Source organism: Apium graveolens, chromosome 9, assembly GCF_009905375.1.
Source record: "Apium graveolens cultivar Ventura chromosome 9, ASM990537v1, whole genome shotgun sequence".
Lineage (NCBI taxonomy): Eukaryota > Viridiplantae > Streptophyta > Magnoliopsida > Apiales > Apiaceae > Apium > Apium graveolens.
Window position 1 is genome coordinate 283,536,017 of NC_133655.1, and position 24,452 is coordinate 283,560,468.

A 24,452-nucleotide genomic window follows, 5' to 3' on the forward strand; every position below is an offset into this window, starting at 1 on the left:
CTAAAGAATTCCATAATAAATCCGTTGCAACCCCATGATCACGATTAGCCCATAATAGAACTTATCGCCATCATGGGTTCATATGAAATCATGACAAAACAAACACAAGAAAATAATAACTAAACTAATTATATTAAAACAGAGTACGTCACAAGAGTAAATAAGTCAAAGCAAGAAAACTAGCATCCAACGTTACAACAAAACAAGAATCACAAGAATATATGCTTCCTCTTCGTTGCGGTGTGCTAAATCGGTCCTCTTCCTTATCTCCTTCGCTTCTTGCGTAAAACACAATCTAAAACATAATCTCCTTAATACTCTCTGTGAAAACGTCTCAAATCTACCTATATAATAGTCCCATAAAACTCAGATTACATAGTAGTTGGAAGCCAAACAGAAGTAGAAGTCTAAAATAATTTATCTTTTTCCCCGACCCTGCGCGGCCGCTCAGCATAGCTGCGCGGGCGCGCAGATTGCTGCGCGGCCGCTCAGCTATGCTGCGCGGGCGCGCAGGCCTCTACTGGAAAAAATCCAGGTTTGCTCCGTTTCTTCGCCATAATCTGCCCATTCCTTTCCTCTCGCAATGGTGAACACATGCCAAGGCTTATTCTTGATGATTCCTCCCCCGAAATGCAACTAATACCCTGAAACGCATAAACACTAGAAAAACGCATCAAATACACAAAATACTTGATTTCAAGACACCAAATTTAAGCCATTTTAAGACGTTATAAGTGGTATAAAATGCCACTTATCAGTGATCTGTGTTCAAATTTTCCTGCTGGCTGTGAGATTCATGAAGTAGTATGCCCAAAACATAAAAAACAGAGGACTGAAATAGTTGTTCAGATACTTGATGACAGAACTTGCACTAGTAATCTTACGACAGTGAACTCATGTGCCGAACATCTATTAGAAGTAGTGGTGGCTGAAGCTTGCATAAATGCTACTGAAGTTAAGCATGAGGATACTATATCGGGATCGGTAAATTCGTTGCTGACATTTGACAAAGTTTTAGAGCCTCACACCAATGACGCACATGGTATCTATTCAGCAGATTATTCATTAAAACAACATTCTTCCATTATGAAGAGAACGTAAATTACTCCATTCATACATCTAGAGGCTGTTAGGAGTTGTCCTACATCATTTGTGGGAGAGGCAGATTGGTTGTTAATAAGCAGCGAGTTAACTCTGTTAGTATGACATTTTGGGATGTGCCTAAAAATAAATTCGTGTGGTTTTGTCCCAAAGCAAAAAATATCATACTAATGTAAAGTTAAGACTCGCACGCGGCCCAACCTACTTCCTCAACCTTCAATTTCTAAATATCTAGGTATGTTTCTACATGACTTCATCATTTTCTTACACTTTATATACACCCACAAACACAATCGAACAAACTTTCATAGATACACTTAAATGACAAGACGAGAATATTAGAACCCTGGTAAGTGAGGGTGATGAAAGGGAAAAGTTGGATAAATGCTGTAATTTTATTGTTTTAATGATGCAGCAATCTGAGAAACTTGAAAAGTTAGTTACCAATATTAATACATATGGAAGACAGAAGTTACGAATACGAATCAGAAACCTGAGAAGTCAATCTCGAGGGTTTTTGAAAGTTTGGATCCACTTGTATCTTATCTTGCAAAATATCTGCAACATATAAATGAAAACGTTGTCAGCAAGAAACGTAACAGCAGTAGTGTCTTTTGGGACTCGGTAGTGGGCACAGAGAATAATGATGATCTATCTTTACTCAATGGCTACAGCTGGGAAGATTACTATAGAGAGGGTAATCATATAAATAAGTGTGATCTGTGTTCAAATTTTTCTGTTGGTCGTGGGATTCATGAAGCACTATTCCAAAAAATAAAAAACAGAAGACTGAAATAGTTGTTCAGATACCTGATGACAGAACTTGCATTAGTAATCTTACGACAGTGAACTCATGTGTGGAACATCTATTAGAAACAGTGGTGGCTGAAGCTTGAATAAATGCTACTGAAGTTAAGCATGAGGATACTAAATCGGGATAAGTAAATTCCTTGCTGATATTTGACAAAGTTTTAGAGCCTCACACCAATGACGCACATGGCATCTCTTCAGCAGATTATTCACTAAAACAACATTCTTCCATTATTGAAGACAACGCAAATTACTCCATTCGTACATCTGGAGCCAATGATGCATGGCAGGTTACCAAAAGCATTATCATCTGCAAGCTATAGTAAATGTAATAAACAAAAGGAGAGGCCTCGATTAATAATGGCAAAAAATGTAGACAGTTAATCCAAGATTGCATTAAGGAATTGCGGGAACTCGTGCCATATGGGTCCAAGGTATGTCATGTGGACCATTTCTTTTGCCATTCTAATCGGTGTGCCTCAATGTTCATCATTTAATGTATTTTGAATAAAATTTGATGATCTCATAAAAAATTCTTATGCAAGTATATATCTTTCATAAGTCTTTGCAATAATTTATTAGACATTCATTTCCAAAATCATGACTTTTTGTATAAAACCCCTTTCTGGATTTAACACTTTCTACAAGGGAATAAGATACTTCAGAGATAAAAATTTAGCAAACAAAAAGTTAGAGTCTATGATATCAGTTATTCTTTCTTGGTATATACTCCGGTAGAATTCTGCAATTGGTTGACCAGGAAATTGTTACATGTGGATCTTTCAGTTATGAGCAAATATCAAGCTGGGCAATGGAAGTGGGAATTCACTTAAGAGTTTTACCAGTGACGGTAGAACATATTGTTGCAAGTGGGCAAATGTTGGTAAAAGTTAAATTTGGGAGTGCAGTTGAAAACCGTTGTGTACTTATTAAAACATTACAAATGATTCTTTTGAAATGCCCTAGTGAGTAATGGGAAGCGGGCTACTCTCCGAAAACGGGCGATCTTCTTCTTCTTTTTATATCTTTGGATGTTTGAGGGGAGTGATCATTCCCATTATCTAGAATATATTGAAATAAGTCTTTGTACTTGTATCTAGATGCTATGTGAGGATCGCAGCCCCTTTCTTGAAATTGTGAAAACAATAAGGAGCTTGGGTTAGCAATGGACATGTTTGGCAAATCTTATAAGCAAGCTTATTGGCTTATAAGCCCGCAACAGTTTAGTGACGAGTGTTTGTCGACCCAAGTTATAAGTTGAATTTACAACTTATAAACTGATAAGTTGAATGTTAGTAACGAGGTACTTAATCTTAACTTATTTTTATTTTTAATTTTTTTATCAGTTTTAGTTTTAAAATATATATTTTTTTAAATGTCAATCAAACTTAAAATATAAGAATTAAGATAATTATATTTAAAAATTATTTATTTTAGTTTATTTAATTAAAAAAATCTAACTTATAAATTAAATTATCCAAACATTTGTATAACTTATAAGCATTTATCAAGTTATGATTTATCACTTATCAGACGCTTATTCAACTTAAGTTATAAGTTAATTATATTAAATTTTCCAAACGGACACGTATTAAAGGACGGTACAGAAGTCTACAATGGGAAAATCTCGATATACTATGTGGTGGATATACTATTCTTTGTTAAACGTGCCATGGCAACTTCTTGATTCTATTGCATTTCAAGTTGCAAAGAACAATCAACTTAATAAAAGACTATTTCTACAATCCTTTATTTTCATATCCTTGGACCTGACTGGTTTTATGTTACAAATGTAATTTACAATAATATGTTTAAATTGTTTTTAAATTGATACTCTTTGCTGGGGCAGGACAATATGAACATGGACAAATGCACTGTGCTCACTCTTGAAGATATTGCAACAAAAGGCATTATGTTCAAGGGCTGTGACGTTTAACAGATAGGACTGTTTAGAAGACAACACACTATAAACCTAGAAGAATGGTCCTTAAAGTATAATTCTCTTTTTTGGTCTCTACACGAGTGGTTTTCGATTTTTTGTTCTATCAGATCTTTTTGCCACTGCAAAATCGTATGGTGCTGCAAGGGAGCGGATCTTTGTTTGGTTTTTCTTCTTGGTTAAGTTTCGTGAGAGTTGTGATAGTGTCATGTTGAATTCGTGTAATTTTAAGATGTGGTGCTGTATAATGAACTATCAAATGAAGTTTTAATTTAAAATTTCTTTTGAAAGCTTAATGTCTGCTGTGTTGTTATTATTACGAAATAAAAAAATATAGCAAACATTCTGGATTTTGATAAATTTATACAGGCATGAGCTATATTACCATTTTTACTGTCCCGGAAAATTAACAGCCTAGCATCAAACAAACACTGCTACTTTTTTTCTTGCAACTGCCTGTCTGCCATTTTTTCATAGCTTATAGTGAGAAAGCGTTGGTGTACCATCCATTGCTCTGGACTGATGGTAGAGTGCATATTCCAAGGGCACTATTTCCTTGTACATAGGTTGGTTGCTGTCAGACATAAGCTCCATTATCGGGCCGTATGGCTTCAGTAAGTTCTTAGCACTCGGATACAGAAAACATGCTGCTGATACCCTTATTTGATCACTGTGTGCCAGTACTCTATGATCTGCACTTTTGAATTTGTCGTTTGAAATAATCTGTACTCACAAAGTAAGGAAAAAGAGTTATTTAAAAAATTTGAAAATAAAAAATCGCTCTGTTGGTTCTGGAAAACTCAGCAGTATACAGAGTACGACAGTATCAGAATTGTAACTTTTATATAATTTAAAAAAAAATCAAGTATACAGCTACCTGCATAAGATCTCCAATGTGGGCTATCAGAGCACCGGGAATTGGAGGAACATCAACCCAGTGATCTTGATGAAGAAATTGGAGGCCACCAATTGTGTCTTGTAGTAGTATAGTTAGAAATGTAGGGTCTGAATGCCGTGGAGCTCCAAAGGCAAGATCAGGCTCAGGGCAAGCCGGATAATATAACCAGGTCAAGAACTCACTTTTCATGCATTCAATGCGCGACAAATAGTCACTGCTTAACCCTAAAGCTTCAGATAGCAATTCCGATAGGGTCGCTCTCAGTTTGATCATTGACTGCACATAATCTCCCATTTCTTTCCTGCGAAATAAAAAGAAAAATAAAAAGAATAAAGGGAAGATAATTTTATATGAAAAGACCATATATGGGGAGAGAATTAAAATACATGGTTGGTGCAAGTGGAAACATAATTCACATGCATAAATAATATGACATAAATTTCCTGCTATTTTGACCACCAAATATTTTTGAACATTAATAAAGCACATGAATAAGATAAAAAGAAAACACACAAAGTGAATATTAACTCAGATTTTGTGGTGGCAGTTTCACGGATATTTGAAGTGATTCTAGTATTAGTGTGGCTTCTTTCAAATGAGACTGAACAATGAATTGAATTAACCTCAAATGCATATATAAGATCTTGAATTAAGACTCGCATGTACATAAAATTAATATTTATTAAAATAAATATTCATAAATGATATTACTATAAGATATGTGCAGGTGATTATTGATTCCACCTTGGATGCTTTATCATCCTGGAGCGGAACTCAGCCAGAATGCAACCCGCGATTCCTTAGCAACTATAAACGCAATTCATCACTAAGCCGAAAATGACAACAATTTACATTAAGGACATAAGAATATAAAAAGATAGTAAAAGAAAATTTGCACATATTATACATAAAAATTAAAATGGAAGAGGCAGTAATCAATTAATTATTCTTTTGAATCATTCTTTCACTGCAAAGATATAATCAAATATATAAGAAGAAAGACACTTATATTCTGACTTCTCAACATTTGCGCCTTTCACAAAATTTTCCACGGCCTTCTGAAATCCTTCTTTCTTTCAATAATCATAAATGTAGAGATCCAGTGTAGACATTTTCAAATCAAATAAATTCAAATGGTGAATTAAAAGATATAAGATAGAATCAAACAATATAATGTTGAATTTAATATGTGTGGACATATTAAAAAGAATTTTCAATTAATCGTAATAAAGGCAAAGAATGTAAAAAAGATAAATAAGGTATAAAGAAAATAAAATTAGAGTATATGGGAAAAATCTTTAATTAATTATAATATAATACTGAAAAGAATCTTTAATTCATTATTTAAAGAACAAAGTAATAGATGTTTATTTATAGTTAAGTTTGATAAACTTTTGTACTACTTAATAAAAATAAATGTCAAAAATAACAAGGACAAAAATAATGGTTTAACTACAACAATATCATTGCAAGAAAATATCGCGCGGATTTAAATAAAGGATATCATCGTAAAAATCATTTATCATTATAAATAAATATTACATTACTAATTAATTTTTTTAATAATTTCTTAACACAAGTAAATATAAAATAACTAATTTTATAAATTTGCTTAAAGATTTTAAATAAAAATGACCAAATTATAAGTTTTCAGAAAAGGGTATCCACAAATCTTTAGATTTTTTCTTTAATTTTTTAATTAAAAAATAAATGTGAAGAAGGGTAAAGGGTCACTGTTGATAGTATAGGGCTAAGGTTAGTGTGAATTATTGTTATTGTTAGGTTATAGCATCAGATTTCTATATTAACTTAGGGATCTCTATGAAACACTTCTCTAAATAGTAGATATAGAATAAATCAATTTGGAACAACTTATGTGAAATTGTTCAAGCTGGAATTTGAGGATAGAAAACTTTTTGAAGTCAATAAGTTGTAGAAATTCCTCCCAAGTCCAATATCGTGAAGTCTAGAAGAGCTATGTAGTGAAGTTCATCAAAGCCAAGTAGTAAAGTCTGATCCACAATATTATGAAGTTCAAATTTGGTCTATATGGAGAAGTCCAAATTTTCTCTAGATCGAAAAATCTAACTATGTGCTATACCGTGAAATCAAGAAAGATGTTATATCAAAAAGTTAAAGTTATTCAAGATCATGAAATCCAAGTTGTACTATATCGTGACAAACGAACGAAGGTACAAATTTACAAGAAAATAAGAAACATACCACTACAACACATTGTACATGGAGGGGTCCGTGAATATGTGTCAAGCCTATACTTAAACTTGGAGAGAAAGAAAAGAACAAATACACAGCAAAAGAGGAGGAGCGTACAAAAGAAAAAAAGTGGTCCTAAAATCTACAAAGGTGCAACGTGCACACCTAGTACTACATTATTTTTTATATATAATGCATTTACAATTATTAGTTCTGTGTAACCAATAGGAGATTCGTTTTGTAATATATTTTCTCTCTCTATAAGCCAAACTCTAGAGCTTGTTCTTGGGAAGTAGCCAAGAAGAATAACATTGTTTTTTCTTGAAAGTTGTAGCATAATTTCTTTATATCTTATATAAAGTAAATTGAGTAAAATATCTATGTGTTCTTGCATAGTTATATATATGCTGTGTAATAACCCCAAAAATTTTGGACTTTTTGTAAACCTTATGACTAGTTATTTTGCTGAATAAGAAAACTTTTAATGCCACACAAAGTAGCAATTCTTTTATGGATATTCTGAGGTCTTATTAGTACTCTATATGGTATATAAGTGTATGTAAAGATCGTCAGAATCCAAATCGAACACTTTGATTTTTCCCAAAAATCCACCAGATACCGAAAGAATTGAGTATAAGGTAACAGGATAAAAAGGATTTAAATTCAAGGATTATAAGAGGGGATCATAAAAGGAATATAATTTATTGAGAAGGGTTTAGGGGAACCCAAGTAATAAGATCCCGGGTATAATCTCTCTAAACGATAAACGAGAACGAAAGTTAAGCGAACCGTAAAATAAATAAACGACCAAGAGACAAGCTTGTACAAGAAGGCAAGGATTGTGACATCATCAAACCACAAGGAAGAGACATGTGGCAAATGGATGACATAGACATGGTGACAATAAGCATGACAAATGGAGGGATTGTTGGTTGATTTACAAGCCACACAAATTTTACCATGGTTAAAAGGTAATAAAGCAAAACAAAAGGAAATAACCAAGCAAAACAAATCAAAAACACAAAACACAAATTAGAAGTTGACTTTTTCTTTCCAAGAACAAAAGCTCTCGGCCAAAACCAGAGCAGCAACTTTAAACTACCATATCTCCTTCAATACTCACTCAAATAGTATGTTCTATAGCGCTTTGGAAAGGTATAGAGATGGCCTACAACTCTTGTTCACAAGTCTCGTCCAAATAAGCATGGTAAGACCCTCGTTTTGACATTTCTTTCAATCTGACGTTTAGAAACTTCAAAACCTAACTTTGTGTTCTTGATTTCTTTGGAAAGATCAAGCTTGTAGGAGCTCCCTAAAACTTTCTAGCTACTTTAATCACTCCAAGGAAGGTATAACACCTCCAAACCCTAGCTTTACTTTGAGTATTATGATGGTTTTGATGGTTATAGTAAATGAGAAGCATGATGCTTGTGTGTTTAGAGTTTGGATTGGATTTGTAGTAATTTAGATGTTGAAATCTTGTTTATAGTTAATGAAACTTAAGTATAGCTAGTAGTTCATGTGTGGGGTTGTATAAATTGGAAAATCTTGAGGTTTGGGGACTGATGTAGTATGGTTTGGATGAGGGTTGGTTGTATTGTTGGTTGTGAGTTGAATGGTGGTTGTTTGGAGTGGTTTAAAAACTTGGTAATCGCGTAAACATAGTCGTCGTAATGCCAATTGCATACAACTGCTTGTTCTTAGTGTTTGGGACAGAGAGCTAACTATTGAATCTGTGACTTTGCCATGTTTAGTTAGATTATGTCGTAAACTTCGTTTTGATATGTGGTTCGCTTGAATCCGATGTACGGTTTAGGAGAAACGACCGTTTTAAGTAACGGCGTTCGCGAACGAAACATTACCCCTCGCCTTACTTTGAAACCTTGGTTAAGGCCCTTAAATGACTAATTGGAGTATGAAACAATTATGTAAAGTGGACTAGGAAGTTGGTAGGGTACTCGCGAAAAGCGTTGCCTTAAAATTCGTAATATTTAATTTATTAAAAATGGTGGAGCCGAGGGTACTCGAACGACTTATGTGATTTGTTAAGCGTAGAAATGACCATAAGCAAACGTTAGGGTTCAATTGGTTAAAGTCTAGTTTCTTAAGCGACCCGCGGTTTAATTCCGGCTTATATTGTTGTTCATAGGTTACCGGACCCACTCTAAGCTTAAGTCTACCCCGGAGCACTCAGGCAAGTTTTATACCTGTTATACTGTTGTTGTGATGTAAATATATGTATATGCATTATCTTGTGATAAGTGCATGATTGTTATTAGCAAATTTTGCAATATATTGGAGCATGCTGATATGGTATATATGCATGTCTGTTTCGTAATCTTGATATCTTATTCTTGATTCAAATGCTTATAAGTTGCATAATATCTATGCTAGAGATAAGCATAGTTGCGTATACCCTTAGTACAGGGGACCCAAAGTTGAACATTTTCTAAACCGGGAGTCGATGTTCCCGAGTATAATATATATATATATATATATATATATATATATATATATATTTATATATATAGATATAGTTTTCAAAACTATTAATCGAATAAGGTTTATTCGATAACTTTATTTTATTTAATGAATATTATTTTGAATATTTATTCGAGGACTTATGACTCCGCTTATTTTATTAAATAAATATTATTTTGAATATTCATTCGAGGACTTATGACTCCGCTTACTTTATTTAATGAATATTATTTTGAATATTCATTCGAGGACTTAAGACTCCGGTTTATTTTATTTAATGAATATTATTTTAAATATTCATTCGAGGACTTATGACTCCGCTTACTTTATTTAATGAATATTATTTTGAATATTCATTCGAGGACTTAAGACTCCGTTTATTTTATTTAATGAATAATATTTTGAATATTCATTTGAGGACTTATGACTCCACTTATTTACTAAATAATATTCTTTATTTTATTAAAGAATAATGTTTCGATAATCAAACTTATTTTCGATTATTCAAATAAAGATCATACGTTCGTATAAGTATATCTTTGGTTATTTATTATTCATTTCAAGTATAAGTTTTAAAACTTCTACTTCAGTTATTTTAATAAGGATTATCCTTGTGGGAATATTATTTAAATAATAATATTCAGATATTTTCTAATATATCGGGACTGATTTATTTTATTAAATCAGCATTACTCCAAACATTCTTAAAAAATGTTTTCGAGTCTTCAAAATAATTTTAAAAGTTAGAGCAGATTCCAAAACTCGTTTTCGAATTTAAGATCTTCCTTTCGAAGGGGATTTAAATACTCGCTCAAAAATCTGAGGGATCCGGCTCCGTGATGTATTCTTATATTCGCAACAAGGTTGCTGTTTTGATAAAAGAGTTTTTTGATTACTTACCCAACACTCGGGAAGTAAAATTCTTGGAATAAGTTAATCCATTAACAGGCATCGCCTGGGAAATATCGGTGAGTTTTCTTTCCAACTAGATGCGACTTCCTGGCGGAGTCGTATCAACTAGTTCCTACTTAGGAAAAGGGGAGACGAGCTTTACGTTTCAGAGTCATGGATTTCATCTGAACTAGGAGTGACGTAAGTGGTCGAGTGGCGCCGGCCCCAGCCTTATTATATTGGCCCAAATGGCCTTGAAGTTCCGCTAAGACGGTCCAGTCCTTAGGAGTCCAGTGTTCGGTTTGACAAGTAAATCCGACAGGTTTTCCTCTACATGTAGAAAATGGTGGGGCTGTACTACTGCGACTGATCATCGTAAGTGGTCTTCCTGGCGCGGCAAACTCCTGTAATGAGTTCATCATCCAGTTTGGATATTTTTGCAACACTACCCTGAGCATTCGATCGAAAGGCTACAGATGGGTGATTGCTGAGGCATTGACAGGGTCAAACGGTTATAATGATGTTTCCCTCAAATGAAGTATCTCGTAACTTCATTTCTTTTAAACAACATTTCAAGGATTGAATCTATTCAAGTCTTATCTTGTAGTCTCATCTATGTGATGAACTTTCGAAATTGTTTATACCTTGAACGGTGGTGGTTCAAGTAGTATTCGGAAAAGATATAAGTATATTGGAGTATCTTGTAACTTCATCTTTTCAACTTATATCCAGTTAATGATTATCTTATGAATGACAAAGATTTTCAGAAAAACGTTGAGACAAGGTTAGATATATGAGATCACCTTGCAACGATATTTTTAAATAGTTATAAACTGGAACTCTGTGTATATTATACATGTCAGAGGATTTCAAAAATTGTGAAAAGTATATATGTATATATATACTGAATATTTTGCGACTTGGTCGCGTTAAGATATCAACTTGGTTCATTTCTTCTGGACCAAGACTTTCATGAGTACTATGAGAATGCTCATATATTGTTAATTATTATACATATTATTTTGGTGGGCTTGTTGCTCACCCTTGCTTTCTTCTTTCTTCACACAACAACAGATAGAAAAGATGAACAGGACCAAGCTTCCAATTCGTAAGCGGTCAGGAAACGTTCTGCAGTTTTCTGGAAGCGTTGATGCCACCGTAGCTGAGGTAGGAACTACCAATAGGCTAGGCTTTCAACTATTGATGAACCAGACTTATGTATATTATGAATTGTAATAATGGCAAAGAATATGTAAATTATTCAGAAACCCTTTTGAGGTGAAATGGTTTATAATTGTGGAATAAAATGACTTGTGTTATTTTTGGATATTCATCTGTGAGACTATAACTTGTGGTGTGTGTGTATATTGTGGGGTCACAGTACGCAGTAGTTGGTTGATTATTAAGATTAAATATTATTAAGGGAAATGGAACTCGTGACAACCCGGATCCCCGACCCCGGATTTGGGGGTGTTACATGTAGTTAGTTTTATATTTTATTTGTTAACTAAAACAATGACCATTATCACTGATGTTGTGTCAAGAGTCTTAAAACACATAGAAGAAATACATGTAAATAGTCACAAGTGTATTTGACAAATAAGTTAAAATTTGGGCGAACTAACTAACAATAGAAATCTCTGGGAACTAAAAAGTAGAGCAAAGAAAATGTAATAAATTAATTGGCACAGTGGTAAATAATAAAGAATAATTAATACTTCTTGTAAATGAACTAACTAAACTCACGTAAGGGTGTAACTAAATTGGAGTCATAACTAATTTTACTTGCAAAAAAATCGTGAATGTTTTTAGCAACTACCAATCGTCGGACACTCTTAGATATTCGGGTGGCATTAGCCAATATCTTTAAATTGATATTACAATTCAGTTTTATTACTTCTTCATTTAAGTTACATCCATTAAAAAATGAACAGAGAAATGGCAGTTAAAATTGTATAAGGAAAATTAAATATGTAAAATGATTGTACAATCTTTATAGATATACATAAAAGGGAATGACTTACCCATAATTAGGGTCACGTTTACCTCATCAACTTGAATAGTAACAAGAAGCAAGTGATGATCAATAAGTCACCTCGTTAAAGGAACCTTGCTCCAACATATAACCAACATATTTCAATTTACCTTATATGTTTATACGGAAAAGGTAAGAAGCAAGCATTTCCCTATAATTAAATTGATGTTAAATTAATCAAAAAAACAAAAATGAGAGAATAAGTTTGGATACCGTACATGTCATCTTGCAAGCTTGCCAAGCTAGTTATAGTTTAACAGATTAGCTCAAACAATAAGATTTTAACTTCAGGTCCAGCAAAATTTATAAATTTCGAAAAGATCATTCCTGAGTTGTGATAAATTATATCCATTACATAATTAAGAGTAACGAAATAGTATACCAGCAGCAAGAAAGAATTTAATGCAAGGTGTTAAGTATAGACTCTTCATAACTAATATCGAACATACTGAAGTTTTGAACTAACATGTTGATATCAACGCTTGGTGGGAGGAATCCAGATCAGCACCAAAAATATGTTGAGCCAAAATGATGATCATATATAAAGTACTCTAACAAGTATCTTAATTATATTTTTTAAGTAATTTTTTAAATGATTAAACACCTTACTAAATCAGATGATATGATGTTGTTCTTTTGTTTGGGAATGCAGAGAGTTGGGTATATCAATAAGAGAAAGAGCCTAATGAGTAGACACAATTAAGACTAGTTTTTATTGTGTGCCTTCCTCTACATATGTGTTATAAGATATATAGGTCACATGTACAAAATGCCTATTCTATACCAGTACTTATAAAATATATATTTTTATACATGACATGATCACGTTGATGTATAGCTAAATTGAAAAAAAAAATCTTTTACGGTAACTTTTTCAACTAATCTCATTTAGAATAAACTAGTACTTATTAACTTATAATAGAAATAAAAAGTAAACTCCTAGACGGCTAGATGTATCTATACAAGATATGAAACTACTTAAATGTTGGTCGGATTATAATAATATTTTCGCAAAAAAAGCATGGGCATAAGCTATAATATTTTATTTATTTTTATCAACCTAAGTTCAACATCAAAATGATCAAAAAAGAAAGAAGGATCCAAATCTCTGAGTTGGGCTCTTGATGAGCGCTAGTATATTGCTTGATTTCTTCTTCAATTCTTAATGTTTCGTCCCTTATTTTTGTCTGGGTGAATGGACATTATTTTTGTAGGAGGAGAAAACTGATGGTTAATAAGCAGCATGTTACCTCCATTAGTATGAGGCATTTTGGTAAGTATCAAAAAATAAATTTATGCGGGCTCGGCCCAAATCGACAATATCATTTTAATGTGAAGAGGCTCGCACGTAGTCCAACAAGTAGTATCATTGCCAGGTTACTTATTGGGCCACCTGCGAACCTTAACTCCACATTAGTATGATATTATCCGCTTTATGCGCACGAATTTATTTTGGGGAACATCCCACACTACAACATATTTGCAATCATACTATTTTTTTGTCGTTGTGTGACAAGTATGTTTTCTGTTGTGTTTCCAACACTCGTGTGATTGAACATCAGACAATGGTTGTTTTTACCCTTGTAAAAATAGAGATTAAACAACCTGTTAGAGTACTTGTGTTAACATGGAAGACAGAACAGTTATTCAACAAACCATTGTTGGAACTTTTTAAAATAACTATTTTTTTATTTAACTACTGTCTATCTAACTTAACAATAATGGTTTTGTAAAAAACCATTATTGTTAACTTATTCGATATTTTCATAAACAACAGTTTATAATCTTTTTTTAACTAGTAAAACCATTATCATGAATGTTTTTTGTTTAAAAGACAATGGTGTAAAAAATTTAAACCATTGCAAAGAATATCAAAAGACAACAATTTTTTAAAAAAAATATATGTGCAGTGACACATACAACGGTCTTCATCATTTTTAAGTGGGTTGCACACAATTTTTTACAAAGTTAATCTCATTATTTAAAATAAATCAATTTTAAAATAAAATGATATTATAATAATTCAATTGTTATTTCACAATTGAAATTAAATTTATAATACAAAGGTTCTCTACAAGAATTACAACTATAACTTAAAATCTATTTCTAAATATGCTCATTAAGGTACACAATAACTAATTTGCATACATATACTCATAAGGGGTAGGGACAGTCAAGTTCCATTCAAGCCCACCGAGAATTTTCTTCTCCATAACTAGCACTTGTTGATTAGTGTAACCTTTGTGTGAAATTTTGGTAAAATCATTCACTTCAGGGGCCCATATCTCTTCATACTTTGAGGTTGTAAGCATTGAACTAATGCCCAATAACTGCAGTTCCTTCCTTCCCACTATCTCCGTTGCTAGATAGCGATCGATTATGTTGATTGTGAGGTAAATATTCTCTGGCATCAGATCCAATTTTTTGTGAATTTCAATCAACCAGTCTACAAGTATGGCTCTCATTTTCTTATTAATTTCAGGATGTGACTGTATGTAGTCAAAAACCTTGGTCTCATTCTACAAGAGAGAAGAGTTTGACAGGTCAGACTTGTGCAATATAGTACTACAAGTATTAAGTTCAATACAATTTGTTCAAGATTAAAATGTACCTCAAAAAGCTTGTAGAACTTGTACATGTCCTCCATATACTCAACAGCTGCCAACTCATTGTTGGCATCAGCAACATCAATATCAACAATTTGTACCTTGGGTTTCTTAGTTAATCTGCAAGCAGCAGGAGAACTATTACAACTGTTTCAGCGGCTGAAATAGCACCATTACAACCAGCCGGAATGCACGTTATTGGAGTAGATTCAAGAGCTACTAGTAATGTATCATGTCACCGTGATTCAGTCACTGAACCTATTATGGTTTTAATGTTTAGGCTAACTCGTTTTAGTCTATCTTCCCAACTATATACTTATCAGTAAAGAAGTGTTCTTAAGGAATTATTTTCCTTGAAATTGCAAAGAAGTGTTAATCATATAAATATACATTCTTTTGTACTTCACTACTCGTTAGCACTAATAACAAGTATCCATTACACAATTAACTAACCATAAAGCAGCTGAAAAAACCAGCACAAAAAGCAGAGTTTAACGATAATGATGCAAAAACACAAGATTAAACTCGAAAATCAGATAAAGTCTATGAGAAAACTTAACTCTGCAAGTAGTAAAATACCATATCATCACTTTGCAACTTTGCATTTGTGGGGAGCATTCATCATTTGTGAGGAGCATTCAACAATCTCTTATGCTTACTATTATGCTAAATGACTAAAAACAATTATCACTACCACACCAAAATAGCAGACCTTTGCCTTTTATCTTGTAATATAGTACTAGACAAAAGTTCAGGAAGAAATGGGAAGAAGTCATAAACACTAAACTGTCAACAAGTTATAAAATTATGATGTGAATACTTATGAAGTGCATTCATATCTCAACAAAAGGCCTCAACTAGTCTGACATCCTTATACAAAAGCAAATATAGGCATATAAAGAGTAACTAACAAAAAATACATTACTTAAAGGCAAAAAAAAGGCAGCACTGTAATAATTAGAAATCAATTAAAGGACTCGGACCAGTCTTAAACAGCAAAGTTCAAATGCTATATGTCTAGGTGGGATAACTAAAACAGAAGTTTAAGATAATAGTGATGAACCTACGGGTTATGGCAATCAGTAGTGTCCTCCCCATTTCGTCCTTCCACTACACCCAAAATGCTTAACCTACATGACTTTATGCCCAAATATAAATTGAAACCCAATCCTAAACTGAAGCCCTAAACTAATAAAAGAATAAGACCTAAAAATTGAATTACAAATGGAAGAATAGAAAATAGAAAACAACCCCAAATCGAAGAAAAGTACACATACATCTAAATATGTGTGATGCGTAGAGATATATACACTTACATCGATCTGGGTGTCTATGAAGTGTATTGACTCTGGTTGTAAGATTGAGAGAGAAGGAGATAGAGGGGGAGAGATGGAGAGAAAGAGAGAGTTCGATCTGTTTATGATGTTGAGATTGAATAGCGGAGGGTATGATATTTAGGGATTGAGATAGAAGGGGGAAACCAAGACTTGAGAAGGCATAAATGAAATATTGGCCGGTGGAGGAAACCAAATATTAGTCTTGATTTAGTAAAAAAATATCAAATTTACAAGTAGCTGTATTTAAATAATAATAACTTCAAATAATTTTCAGTATAACGTAATTTGACATAAAAATTGAAAATTTTAAATTATTTTTTAAAGTATTAAAAGTTATAACATTACCATTCTACAACATCATCGAAAAAATATCTTTATGAAATTAATTTCGTAATCGAGAAATAATCTTAATTTTTGGATTTGGACTTTTAATCAATTTTCATTAAAATTGAAATTTTAAATTATTTTTTACAATATTAAAAGTAATAACATTAACATTCTCCAAGATCATCGGAAAAAAATCTTCATGAAATTAATTCTTTAATCGAAAAATAATCTTAATTTTTGGATTTGCACTTTTATTCAAAAAAATTTATAATCATGCAAGATATAATTTTTAGTAATTTTTTAATAACTTATCGCATTCTAGGAAGTAGTGCTTCTACAAGATTTATCTATTCCTGACATCCAAGATAAATTTGAAATTTTTTAATAATTTTTTATATGATTGAAATTGATGTATTTTAATATCTATATGGTTGGATCGTCAAAAAACTCATTTAAAAATTTATCTTATAAATCGTGAACAAATCTCGTTGTTGGGAGTAGTACTTTTATTAGATTTTTCTAATCCTGACATGCAAAATTAATTTGAAATTTTTTAATAATTTTTTTATATGACTAAAATTGATATATCTAAACATCCGAAAAGTTGGATTGTCGAAAAAAATTATTTTAAATATTAATCTTGTAAATCGCGAACGAGTCTTGTTGTTGGGAGTGGTACTTTTACTAGATTTTCCGAATCCTAACATGCAAGATGAATTTGAAATTTTTAATAATTTTTTTATATGACTAAAATTGATATATCTTAACATTCGTACGGTTCAATCATCAAAAAAATCATTTTAAAAAATAATCTTGTAAATCGGAAACGAGTCTTGTTGTTGGGGGTGGTACTTTTACTAGATTTTCCGATTTCTGACATGCAAAATGAATATGAAATTTTTTAATAATTTTTTTATATGACTAAAATCGATATATTTTCATATATATGGCCCGATCGTCGAAAAACTCTTTTTAAAAATTTATCTTATAAATTGTGAACAAATCTCGTTGTTAGGAGTGATACTTTTACTACATTTTTCTAATCCTCACATGCAAGATTAATTTGAAATTTTTAATAATTTTTTCATATGACTAAAATTGATTTATCTTAACATACTTACAGTTGGATCATCGAAAAAATCATTTTAAATATTAATCTTGTAAATCGGGAACGAGTCTCGTTGTCGGTAGGGGTACTTTTACTAGATTTTTCTAATCATGACATGCAAGATGGATTTCAAATTTATTAATAATTTTTTCATATGACTAAAATTGATATATCTTAATATTCGTATGATTGGATCATAGAAAAATTCATTTTAAAAATTAATCTTGTAAATCGGGAACGAGTCTCGTTGTCGTGAGTGTTACTTTTACTATATTTTTCTGATCCTGACATGCAAGATAGATTTCAAATTTGTTAATAATTTTTTAATATAAATAAAATTGATATATCTTAACATTGGTACGGCTGGATCATCGAAAAAATCATTTTAAAAATTTATCTTGTAAATCTGGAACGAGTCTCGTTGTTGGGGATGGTACTTTAACTAAATTTTTCTAATCCTGGCATGCAAGATGGATTTCAAATTTGTTAATAATTTTTTCATGACTAAATCTTAACATCCGTACGTTTGGATCGTCGAAAAAATCATTTTAAAAATTAATCTTGTAAATCAGGAACGAGTCTCGTTGTGGGGAGTGGTACTTTTACTAGATTTTTGTAATCCTCGCATGCAAGATGGATTTCAAATTTGTTAATAATTTTTTGATATGACTAAAATTGATATATCTTAACATCTGTACGGTTGGATCGTCGAAAATTTCATTTAAAAAAATGATCTTGTAAATCAGGAACGAGTCTCGTTGTCGGGATGGGTTTATTGGATTTTTCTATTCCTGGCATGCAAGATGAATTTTAAATTTTTTAATAATTTTTTTGTATGACTAAAATTGATATATCTTAATTTCCATATGATTGGGTCGTCGAAAAAATTATTTAAAAAATTTATCTTGTTAACAGAGAATCTCATTTTATACAGTAATACGTTTACAATGGTTTTCTTGAAACACCATTTTGTAACGATCAACAAAGACAATGCTCTTTTTATTATAAAACCGTTGTGTAAGCATATCAGCTTTTTTCAATCTAACGGCTAATATCTAATCCATTTCAATCAAGGGCTGTCATTTCCACACTTCAGCAATTCGAGTAAAATGTTTACAACCTATCATGGGGGGCCACCTCATCAGGTGGTGCCCACTTAAATTATAAAATAACTATTTTAGACAAGAGTTTTATTATGTTGTATGAAGGTTTCTAAGACAACCATTCTAAAAAGTGTTGTGTGAATTACACAACGTAATATCTAAAAGCTTGTATGAGACCAACTAAGACAAAACTTTTGTTTTAACATAAAACCGTTGTATAAGAATATCAGTTATTTTTCGATCTCACGGCCGATATCAAATCTCATTTCAATGAAGGGCACTCATTTCGTCACCTCAGCAATCCTTGTGAATGATTTACCACCTATCACGTATTGCCACCTCAATACGTGGTACCCATTAAAATTTCTCAGACAACTGTTTTTATCCTGTTGTTTGATAGTTTAGAGGACAACCTTTCTGAAAAACCGTTGTCTGAATTACACAATGTAATGTCAAAACGGTTATCTTATATCCCTATACGTTAACATAGTAACAGCGGTTTATAATCGTTGTGTTAAAGATTAACAACACTACATTTAAAAAACCGTTTTCTGACTCGATGAGAGAATACAACTTGTACAACAGTTTAAAAAAGATGAATATCCATTGTTTGTTCTGGAGCTCACACAACTGTTTTTTCTGCAAAATCAATTAACCGTTGTATGATTTTTTAGGACGATAGTTTTTTTTACCGTTGTCTATCAACTGTTGTCTGATTGCAAAATTTTTGTAGTGCCAAATGTAACGACCGAGAAAATTACGCTCGTATTATATTATAATAAAGATATTTATGTGTATTATTATGTGATTAAATGTGTTGAGTCATTAAACCCTAATTGCTATGTGCTACGTGTCGTCTGTTTCGATCAGAATGTGATTCAGATATGTATTGAGTATTTTATCATAAGTTATATGTTTTATATCAAAACCCGTACAGCTCAAATAGAGTTTTAAAGCCCGTATTTCAAATAAAATCATTGGCCCTATTTTGCCAAAACGACCTGTATCATATCGCTATTCTGAACCCCTAAACGTTTTACAAATTTACCTTTTTCGCGAAAGATGACTTTTCCGGACCTCTTCGGGTACCAAAAGCCCCACAAAAATCACATTTTTATTTTTATATGATCATGAAATTATTATATATCTTTATTCTTTGCATTTTTGTAATATTCACATTTATTGGGAATTTTTAGCATTTATTTTGTATTTATTGGATATTTAAAAATTCATTATTAATACCCAAAAATTATAAAAATTGGGGCCAAATATTTTTATTAGGTTTGTAATTAGCCCCTTAATTTTATTTAGGGGTATTATTTTCACTACTATAAATAGCTGAATTAATATTAATTTTTAGTTAATTAATTATTAAAAATCAGTTTAATTAAATTAGAAAGTGTCGGTGACAAGTATGTTCTTAGAGGAGGGAGAAGATCAATCCATCATTTTAGGAGATTCACTAATCCATTGTAAAAGTTCAAGTAACCGATACAATCCTTGTGAAGAGACGAATCTATTGATATTAATATCAACAACTGAGGTTCGATTAATCTCAAAATCAATTTTTATGTTCTTGGCATGAATTTCGGTTTTTGATTGTGAAGAATCATTTGATTGTTTGGTTGATGCAATTAATTTTGTTGTAGTCCTAGGAGTGATTAGGTATTTTAATTTTAATTTTATAACCCCTAAATCGATGTGCCGAGTTCATGGGTTTTAGTATTTTTGATTTATTTTTTTTTAGAATTTTAGATATTTTTGATTATATGTACTGTTGGGAATGATTATAGCAGTCTATAGCTTTGATTTCCTATATGTTTTGTGAATTTTGGTTCACGATTTGGTAAGAAACGATTCTCCGAGGAGGTTCATCGAAAAAAAAATGGAGTTTTGGCCGGAGAACGGGATGGAGTGGTCGTCGATTGCGATGGAGAGGGTGGTTGTACGGTGAGAGAAGAAAGGAACGATGTTGCAGCTTAAACGAGTCGAAATCATTGCGTTTTGGCCGGGGTTTAGGCTCGCCGGAAAGCTCGCCAGAAATGGCCACCGTTGCCGTGTTCTGGGCTGTTCTTGAGGACCCGGGTTCGACCCGGTTTCAACCCGGAATTCGTCCTGGGTTTGATCTTCAAAACCAGATTTCCATTCCCCGTTTTCTGTTTCTGGATTTTTAATTAATTAATTATATTTTATAAAATCAAAAATCAGTTTTAAAAATTCTAAAAATTAAATAAAAATAAGTTTTAAATTCTGAAAAATATTATTAATACTTTCAGAATTATTTTAATAATTTAAAATTTTGAAATTAGTTATTTGATTGATTATTTAATTATTTATCTAATTATTTATTAGTTATTTATTAATTAATAATTAGGTAGTTAATTAATAAATAAGGATTAAAAATAATTGAATAATACGATTAAAGATTCGATAATTAGTTCTATAATATGAATAACTCGTACCTATGTGAAAAAGTGAACGATACGTTGGATTATAATTATTATTATTATTAGAGCGATAGTTAATTATTTGAGGAATATCGTAAAAATTATTCGAATCGAATAGTTAAATACAGATGATCGATTTAATCGTATAAGTGGTGATAAATTATAATTATCAGTAATAATAAGTTGATAGGTATACGAGGAATGCGAGTAGCTCGTATTTATACGAGTAGTTGATCGTTGAGTTAGATTATATTGCAAATAATAATTACTTATTCGATGAATAACGTAACCGTTAGTTGCATCGATTATTTATTTCTAGATAATTGATCTAATCAAGTAAGTGATAATAATTTGTAAATAATTATAATTAATCCTAATAATTAGGGAATAATAATTTTAAAATATAATAATTATTAAATAATTATTTAAAAATATAATTAAGGATTATTTAATTATAATTAAATATTTATAATTAATTATTAATTAATTAAATCTTGTTTAATTCATAATAATTAAACTGTTACTCCGATTTGAGTGAAACGAAGACCCCTATATTCAGAAAAATGAAAAAAATCCAATAAAAATAATTGTAAATAATAATTTCTTCCGAAAGAAAGTCGTCTTGTGATAGTTAAAGGTTTATAGGCCCTAATATAGGTAGAATCAGGTCAAATAAATCCCGAAAAATTATAAATAAAACCAAATAGGGTTAGTTAATATGGGTATAAGTCTAGTATCGATTCTAAAAAAATAATTATGAGATTAAAATCAATTATGTACCTTATATGCTATGTGCTTTACATGATTATGTGAACCTTATGTGTTATATAATTCTATATATTTATATACGCGAGTCAGATAGAAACGCATGGGTAGATTATTAGGGTTACGTGGTATTAATTTGAGATACGCGTATGTAGTAAGTTATCTAAACGACTACCTTTCCATGACTGATTCAGTATCGGCAAGGCAGATCAAGCAGGAGACCGAAGACGGTGTGTTGAACCAGGTTAAGTACGCGCCAGGCAAATTTTTCCCCTATTCTAAATTCAGAATAGTGAAATATATCCTACTTTTCATATCAATTATACATTGATAATTCTTGTTCATATACACTGATACACAGTTATTGATTCTTGTTTCTATTTCATTTCGATTCTTGATTTCTCCCAATTTATTGAATCCTCTATTCATACACTACAAGAAATTTGGCTTTTACCTACACATTATAAAGGTAGGTAAAAATACTTTATGTGTAGGTAAAGAGTTTTACCCACTAATAAAATATTGGTAGCGATTGGTAGGTAAAGGTTGGTGGAGAAATAGTCTTTACCTACATTTATTCAATTGGTAGGTAAAATATAAAGTGGTCCCTACTTTTCCAAATCATGAAAGATGAGTCATCGATGACATGTCACAAGTATATTGCAATAAGTGATTTCCACGTTGAAACCCATGTGGTGGCTCACGAGTGATCCACATAGTTTTAGAAGTTTGTAACATGAGTGGTCGGAAAAAGTCAATTCGTGTCCGAGATTAGGCCATGATATATAATTGTTTTCTTTCAATTAACTTTAATTGTTTCTAAATGTTCGAATGTACAATACTATTTGTGTCTTATGTTTATTTTTGAGAATCATTAGTTTAATTTCAATATAACGTTTCTTGCAATGATTAATATGCATATATTTTAGGATAGAGTAGAATTTTGTATTTTAGTTAGAATTGTAGGATACATAATTTGTTTAAAAGTTTTATTCGTTAAAAATTTTATTTAAATTTTTTTTTTAATTTATTTATAAAAAGAATTTCTAAAATTTTAAATATATAAAATAGATAAACTCATGAATATCATGATGCGACACTAATAACAGTATTTGTGTTAATTGATAATTTTAAATATAAACCAGACAAAAAAATATGAAAGTGAACTTGCTTGAATATTTTAATTAAAATAATATTACGTAATAAAATTACATATTATTTTCAAGTTTGTTTAAAAAATTAAAATTAAAAAATTAAAAAACATGATTATAACGGAAGATATTTATGAAGGAAGAGTGACACGTAATGTGTAGGTAAAGGAAGAGTGACAGGTAATGTCCTCATCACTGGTTACCAGCGTCAAATTTGGTTTGATAACGTTGCACATATAAGTAAGTTGAGTATTTTACTTTTATACACCATTAAATTCTACAATTATAAATGTGTAGGTAAAGGTAGTTTTTAACTACCAATAGATATTGGTAGGTAAATTATTTGTAGGTAAAAGTACAATTTCTTGCAGTGATATTCCAATATTTTCACCCTTGTTACATATATTATGATATATCCTGATGTTGGGATACATCGAAAGCATTCCGATTGTTCCGGATGCTCAACTTTGGACTGGATGGTTACGATACAGACTGGGTTTTACCCAGACCATTAATTAATAGGCCGTAGTTGTCTGAGTACTCCCTATGTTGGTTGGGTCTATGCAGTTGGGTATAGATCCGCACTATATCCTGACTGATCAGCAGGTTATAGTGCATAGTTAGTTCTTATTTCCAGTCCCATTCATTTGGCACTCGCTAGTAATGGCACTTTATTATTCCATACAGATACAAATGGTTGTTCAAACCATCAGAATTCGATTCATTTATTTTCTCTTGTTACCACATATATTATTGCAGGCTTGTTGAGCAATTTTTAGCTCACCCCCTTTTATTGTTATTCGTATTTATTTTTCAGTCGAGGTAGAGAATGAACCCCATCAGAACCTGCATAATTAAGAAGCGAGTCAAGCAGTGGGACCCTCTTATACCAAGAGTGTTCATCCCTATCCCAGAAGAGAGTTTTGAGTTACCAGATCATGTGTAGGAGGATAAGTAGTAGTGTTGGTTTTAATAAAAGTTGTTTGATGAGAAATGTAGATAGAATAAAGTTTTGTAATAAAAGAGAGTTCTTGAGACAGATTATTTTTGAACTGGTTTGTAATAAAGTTAGTGTGTCGTTCTTGTTTTCAACTCTTAACCTTAAAAGATCCTGATGAGTAGCAGTAGTTCGGGGTAATTATTATACTTATATTCCGCTTGTGCAGGTTTAGTGAGTAGTTAAAATTAATAATGCCCCAAATCTATACCCCGGATTTGGAGGGTGTTACAGTTGGCATC

At 31.6% G+C, this 24,452-nt stretch overlaps 2 protein-coding genes across 2 annotated transcripts; both read right to left on the reverse strand.

The window, feature by feature from the left end:
- Positions 1–4,115: 4,115 nt before the first annotated feature.
- LOC141684695 (1-aminocyclopropane-1-carboxylate oxidase homolog 1-like) lies at positions 4,116–5,050 on the reverse strand. The gene is made up of 2 exons (XM_074489777.1): positions 4,728–5,050; positions 4,116–4,573 (listed from the first exon to the last, which is right to left on the reverse strand). The coding sequence occupies exons 1-2, from the start codon at positions 5,040–5,042 to the stop codon at positions 4,322–4,324; spliced, it is 567 nt and encodes a 188-aa protein (XP_074345878.1). The 5' UTR covers positions 5,043–5,050; the 3' UTR covers positions 4,116–4,321.
- A 9,454-nt stretch (positions 5,051–14,504) lies between these two features.
- On the reverse strand, positions 14,505–22,245 carry LOC141686468 (G2/mitotic-specific cyclin-2-like). Its single transcript, XM_074491503.1, has 3 exons — positions 22,238–22,245; positions 14,981–15,095; positions 14,505–14,888 (listed from the first exon to the last, which is right to left on the reverse strand). Exons 1-3 carry the CDS (start codon positions 22,243–22,245, stop codon positions 14,505–14,507), a joined length of 507 nt encoding a protein of 168 aa, XP_074347604.1.
- Between the last annotated feature and the right edge of the window lie 2,207 nt (positions 22,246–24,452).

Excerpts from the sequence above, each read along its gene's own strand:
- LOC141686468 (XM_074491503.1), bottom strand. Across the intron at positions 14,889-14,980 it reads AGTTCTACAAGCTTTTTGAG|AATGAGACCAAGGTTTTTGA; the intron begins GTACATTTTAAT and ends TCTCTCTTGTAG.
- LOC141684695 (XM_074489777.1), bottom strand. The coding sequence starts at position 5,042 with ATGGGAGATTATGTGCAGTCAATGATCAAACTGAGAGCGACCCTATCG. Across the intron at positions 4,574-4,727 it reads ACATTGGAGATCTTATGCAG|ATTATTTCAAACGACAAATT; the intron begins GTAGCTGTATAC and ends TTGTGAGTACAG.